Source organism: Pollachius pollachius (genome assembly GCF_949987615.1).
Source record: "Pollachius pollachius genome assembly, chromosome: 4".
In the NCBI taxonomy this organism is placed as follows: Eukaryota; Metazoa; Chordata; class Actinopteri; order Gadiformes; family Gadidae; genus Pollachius; species Pollachius pollachius.
Window position 1 is genome coordinate 33,808,183 of NC_136937.1, and position 6,000 is coordinate 33,814,182.

At 56.5% G+C, this 6,000-nt stretch overlaps 1 protein-coding gene across 1 annotated transcript in view; it reads left to right on the plus strand.

Moving 5' to 3' along the window:
• unc80 (unc-80 homolog (C. elegans)) overlaps positions 1-6,000 on the plus strand; it is a gene marked incomplete at both ends in the record, with an annotated part of 76,613 nt that overhangs the window by 38,832 nt on the left and 31,781 nt on the right. Inside the window, 5 exons of the mRNA XM_079734290.1 lie at positions 535-747; positions 2,332-2,467; positions 3,097-3,230; positions 4,586-4,763; positions 4,870-5,097. Coding sequence (XP_079590416.1) covers positions 535-747; positions 2,332-2,467; positions 3,097-3,230; positions 4,586-4,763; positions 4,870-5,097 — 889 coding nt within the window. The remainder of the gene's footprint in view (positions 1-534; positions 748-2,331; positions 2,468-3,096; positions 3,231-4,585; positions 4,764-4,869; positions 5,098-6,000) is intronic.

Below are 6,000 nucleotides of genomic sequence, written 5' to 3' on the forward strand. Positions count from 1 at the left end.
CACCCTAGACCTGTGCACATAGACCTGGTACCACCCTAGACCTGTTCACATAGACCTGGTACCACCCTAGACCTGTACACATAGACCTGGTACCACCCTAGACCTGTACACATAGACCTGGTACCACCCTAGACCTGTACACATAGACCTGGTACCACCCTAGACCTGTACACATAGACCTGGTACCACCCTAGACCTGTACACATAGACCTGGTACCACCCTAGACCTGTACACATAGACCTGGTACTACCCTAGACCTGTACACATAGACCTGGTACCACCCTAGACCTGTACACATAGACCTGGTACCACCCTAGACCTGTACACATAGACCTGGTACCACCCTAGACCTGTACACATAGACCTGGTACCACCCTAGACCTGTACACATAGACCTGGTACCACCCTAGACCTGTACACATAGACCTGGTACCACCCTAGACCTGTGCACATAGACCTGGTACCACCCTAGACCTGTACACATAGACCTTGGCCATCACCACCCCTGGCCACTCCACTTCCTGTCCCCACAGGAAGCGCCGGTGGTGGCCCGCGCCTCCCTCTTCCTGGAGTGCGCGCGCTTCGTCCACCGCTGTAACCGTGGTAACTGGCCGGAGTGGATGAAGGGGCACCACGTGAACATCACCAAGCGGGGGCTGTCCCGCGGCCGGTCCCCCCTGGCCGGCAACAAGAGGAACCAGAAGCTGCAGTGGAACGCCGCCAAGCACTTCTGCCAGTGGGGCGACGTACGGCCACGCCCGCCTCCCCCCACCGCCTCCCCCCACCGCCTCCACCCACCGCCTCCCCCCAACGCCTCCACCCACCGCCTCCACCCACCGCCTCCCCCCACCGCCTCCCACTGACTTCATCTAACGCCTTCTGTCACGTTGTTTGTCCCCTGTTGCTTTGTTTGTAAGGAATGCTGAGATCATTCAATTGCTCCTCCTCCCTCTCCTCCTCCTCCCTCTCCTCCTCCTCTCCCTCTCCTCCTCCTCCCTCTCCTCCTCCTCTCCCTCTCTCCTCCTCCTCCTCCTCCCTCTCCTCCTCCTCCTCCTCCCTCTCCTCCTCCCTCTCCTCCTCCCTCTCCTCCTCCTCCCTCTCCTCCTCCTCTCCCTCTCTCCTCCTCCTCCTCCTCCCTCTCCTCCTCCTCCTCCCTCTCCTCCTCCCTCTCCTCCTCCTCCTCCCTCTCCTCCTCCTCCCCCTCCTCCTCCTCCCCCTCCTCCTTCTCTCCCTCTCTCCTCATCCTCTCCCTCTCCTCCTCCCTCTCCTCCTCCTCCTCCTCCTCCCTCTCCTCCTCCTCCCCCTCCTCCTCCTCCTCCTCCTCCTCCCTCTCCCTCTCTCCTCATCCTCTCCCTCTTTCTCCTCTCACTCCTCATCCTCCCCTCTCCCTCTCCTGGAGAATCTAGTGTGTGTGTGTGTGTGTGTGTGTGTGAGTTGATCTGTGAGATGGTAACGGTGTAGATGATTGACAGGTTGTCCCTGTGTGATGGTAGCCTGGCTAGCGCCAGACCTCATCTCAATCCACATTGAGATGAGGTCTGGGAACCACACATTCATTTTCTCGTATTTGAGGCGCAGTTTACGATTGTCCGGAGCCGTTTATTGGGCGCTACGAATGTCTATCATATGAGTCTGTACGTAGCTCATAGCCAATCAAAGCCTGTTGGAAGCAGGGCAAAGACATCCTTCTTGGTAATGAACGAGTTTAACGCCGAAAGTTGCCCTTTTTTCAAAATAAACTTCTAAAACTACTTAAAAGACTATCTAAGGCTGCATCGAAAGGTAACGCGTCTGCTGCCCTTTTGGATCCGTACACTACAAGCTTCGGTGTCTCGCATAGACGTCAGCATCGTCTTGCCGTCCCTCCCCGTTCTGTGATTGGTTCCCTATCTCAGGCGAAAACCAGATCCATGGAATCCAGGCTGCCTAGCGGCAGGAAATGAAATCACGCGCAAGGCAGCATGGGTACACCCAGGCTAGTGTGATGGTGTAGTTGATTGACAGAGTACCCCTCTGTGATGGTGTAGTTGATTGACAGAGTACCCCTCTGTGATGGTGTAGTTGATTGACAGAGTACCCCTCTGTGATGGTGTAGTTGATTGACAGAGTACCCCTCTGTGATGGTGTAGTTGATTGACAGAGTACCCCTCTGTGATGGTGTAGTTGATTGACAGAGTACCCCTCTGTGATGGTGTAGTTGATTGACAGAGTTCCCCTCTGTGATGGTGTCGTTTATTGACAGAGTACCCCTCTGTGATGGTGTAGTTGATTGACGGGCTGTCCCTGTGTGATGGTGTAGTTGATTGACAGGCGCTCCCTGTGATTGACAGGCCATCGGCACCCGTCTGAGCGAGCTGTGTCACGGGGAGAGCGAGAGCCCGGCCAACATCCTGGGCTACGTCTACGACGAAGAGTCCAAGAGACGCATGAGGAAGGAGGATGAGGAGGAGGACTTCCTGGACGACAGTGAGCACACACCCCGGCTGTGTGTGTGTGTGTGTGTTTGTGTGTGTGTGTGTGTGTGTGTGTGTGTGTGTGAGTGCTGACGTACTTGTCATCCTAAAGTACTTAGAATTCAACATTCTTTTGTTTAACCACCCCCTCTCTCTCTCTCCCTCTTCCTTTCTCTCTCTCTCTGTCTCTCTCTCTCTCTCTCTCTCTCTCTCTCCCTGTCTCTCTCTCTCTCTCTCTGTCTCTCTCTCTCTGTCTCTGTCTCTTTCTCTCTCTCTCTCTCTCCCTCTCTCTCTCTTTCTCTCTCTCTCTCTGTCTCGCTCTGTCTCTCTCTCCGTCCCTCTCTCTTTCTCTCTCTCTCCCTCCCTCTCTCTTTCTCTGTCTCTCTCCCTTTCTCTCTCTCTCTTTCTCTCTGTCTGTCTCTCTCTCTCTCTCTCTCTCTCTCCCTCTCTCTCTCTCCCTCTCTCTCTCTCTCTCCCTCTCTCCCTCTCTTTCTCTCTCGCTCTCTCTCTCTCTCTCCCTCTTTCTCTCTCTCTCTCTCTCTCTCTCACTCTCTCTCTCCCTCTCTCTCTCCCTCTCTCCCTCTCTCTTTCTCTCTTGCTCTCTCTCTCTCTCTCCCTCTCTCTCTCTCTCTCTCTCTGAAGACACGGTCAACCCGACCAAGTGCGGCTGTCCGTTCGCCCTGAAGATGGCGGCCTGCCAGCTGCTGCTGGAGATCACCACCTTCCTGCGGGAGACCTTTCCCTGTCTGCCCCGGCCGCGCGCAGAGCCCCTGGTGGTGAGGCCCGGGACTGCAGCACCGCACACACTCTGCCCTTAGCCATGGAGTAAGGGGGTCACAAAACGAGTATACAATACAATAGAGTAATTGAGGACATCGTTACCTCATGACTGGCCACGGCAATGGATGACGACCCTGAAAACCCCTGCCCCAACATGTCTGCTCCTTGTGTTCAAAACAAATGGCTTCCATTCCATTACCGGGCTAGCTGCTGATGAACCAGTCGTGTTAAGCTAATCACCACCTTAAATGAACGCCCTGGTAGATCAGGGGTAGCTCTGCGTCTGTCAGGAACTTAGGCCCGGGCAGGCGTCCATAGGGAGGCAACAGGGTGGGCAGAGCCAGGTACCCTTCAACATGGTACTGTCTCCATCTCACTAACACTACAGGCACCATGCCGGTTGTGGTGGTGTATCCGGACGACAAGTCGTTGCATCCAGTAGCTGGTCCGGTGGTAATCTACCTGACCCCTAGAGCCAGATGACCCCTGACCCCTGGAGCCAGATGACCCCTGACCCCTCCCTGTAGGCGCCTAGAGCCAGATGACCCCTGACCCCTAGAGCCAGATGACCCCTGACCCCTAGAGCCAGATGACCCCTGACCCCTCCCTGTAGGCGCCTAGAGCCAGATGACCCCTGACCCCTAGAGCCAGATGATCCCTGACCCCTAGAGCCAGATGACCCCTGACCCCTGGAGCCAGATGACCCCTGACCCCTAGAGCCAGATGACCCCTGACCCCTGGAGCCAGATGACCCCTGACCCCTGGAGCCAGATGACCCCTGACCCCTCCCTGTAGGCTCCTAGAGCCAGATGACCCCTGACCCCTAGAGCCAGATGACCCCTGACCCCTAGAGCCAGATGACCCCTGACCCCTCCCTGTAGGCTCCTAGAGCCAGATGATCCCTGACCCCTAGAGCCAGATGACCCCTGACCCCTAGAGCCAGATGACCCCTGACCCCTGGAGCCAGATGACCCCTGACCCCTGGAGCCAGATGACCCCTGACCCCTCCCTGTAGGTGCCTAGAGCCAGATGACCCCTGACCCCTGGAGCCAGATGACCCCTGACCCCTCCCTGTAGGCTCCTAGAGCCAGATGACCCCTGACCCCTCCCTGTAGGCTCCTAGAGCCAGATGACCCCTGACCCCTAGAGCCAGATGACCCCTGACCCCTCCCTGTAGGCTCCTAGAGCCAGATGACCCCTGACCCCTAGAGCCAGATGACCCCTGACCCCTAGAGCCAGATGACCCCTGACCCCTCCCTGTAGGCTCCTAGAGCCAGATGACCCCTGACCCCTCCCTGTAGGCTCCTAGAGCCAGATGACCCCTGACCCCTCCCTGTGCCACCCCCTCTAGGACCTGGACAGCTGCCGGCTGCGGCTGGACCCTGAGCTAGGCCGCCACCGCTACGAGAGGAAGATCAGCTTCGCGGGGATCCTGGACGACGAGGACGGCCGCGACTCCCTGAACAGCAGCAGCCACACGCTCAAGTCCGACACCACCGGCGACGAGAAGAGGTCCCAGGAGTCCCAGGGTGAGCGGGGCTGCAGGTCTGGGGGGTAGTTGAGGTGCTGGGGGGGTCTTAGAGGTCTGGGGGGTGGCTTGACCACAATCGATGCTAACTAATGCATACATTAAACAGATGATCTCCCCCCCAGCTCCCGTCAGGAGGATCCGTATCGGGGGCACCCGTCTGCTCCAGATTAAGGGCGCTCGTAGCTTCCGGGTGAAGAAGGGCGGCTCTCTGTCGTCCATCCGCCGGGCGGGAAGCCTGAAGAGCACCAAGCCGGCACGCCAGGACTCTGAGTCGGAGAACGAGGAAGGGCTGCTGTCCCAGACGCACAGCCGGGACACCGTCACCGACATAGGTCCGCCTGGTCAACAGCCTGGTCTATAGGTCTACAGCCTGGTCAACAGCCTGGTCTATAGGTCTACAGCCTGGTCTATAGCCTGGTCTATAGGTCTACAGCCTGGTCTATAGCCTGGTCTATAGCCTGGTCTATAGGTCTACAGTGCGGTCTATAGCCTGGTCTATAGGTCTACAGCCTGGTCTATAGCCTGGTCTATAGCCTGGTCTATAGCCTGGTCTACAGCCTGGTCTATAGCCTGGTCTACAGCCTGGTCTATAGCCTGGTCTATAGCCTGGTCTATAGCCTGGTCTATAGCCTGATCTACAGCCTGGTCTATAGGTCTATAGCCTGGTCTATAGCCTGGTCTATAGCCTGGTCTATAGCCTGGTCTATAGCCTGATCTACAGCCTGGTCTATAGGTCTATAGCCTGGTCTATAGCCTGGTCTATAGCCTGCTCTATAGCCTGGTCTATAGCCTGGTCTATAGGTCTATAGAACGACACCGTCACAGACATTGGTCCGGGGAAGCTGCTGTCATTTTCTTCAGCTCAAGAGGCGTGATCAACGGGCCTAGTTCAACTGACTCTGTACGCGATTGGCTGCTTGCCGTCGCTTCCCTGTCGTCGATGTGTTAAACCAACCAATAGGGCGCCAATGGGGGAGGAGCCAACCTGGTGATTGGCTCCCGAAAAAACATATCGGAAGCAGAAAGAAATGTATCGCTCTTCTCCGGACCCTTCTGCAGGGCAAACTCAAACCGCCAGCAGAATGGGCGGGGCGACCCAGTCTAGGAGACTGGCACTCTAGATCTATAGAATGGTCTATAGATCCCGAGTGTACTCTAATGTAGAGCACCCTAGATCTATAGAGTGTTTAATAGATCTAGACTGCACTCTAGATCTATAGAATGATCTATAGACC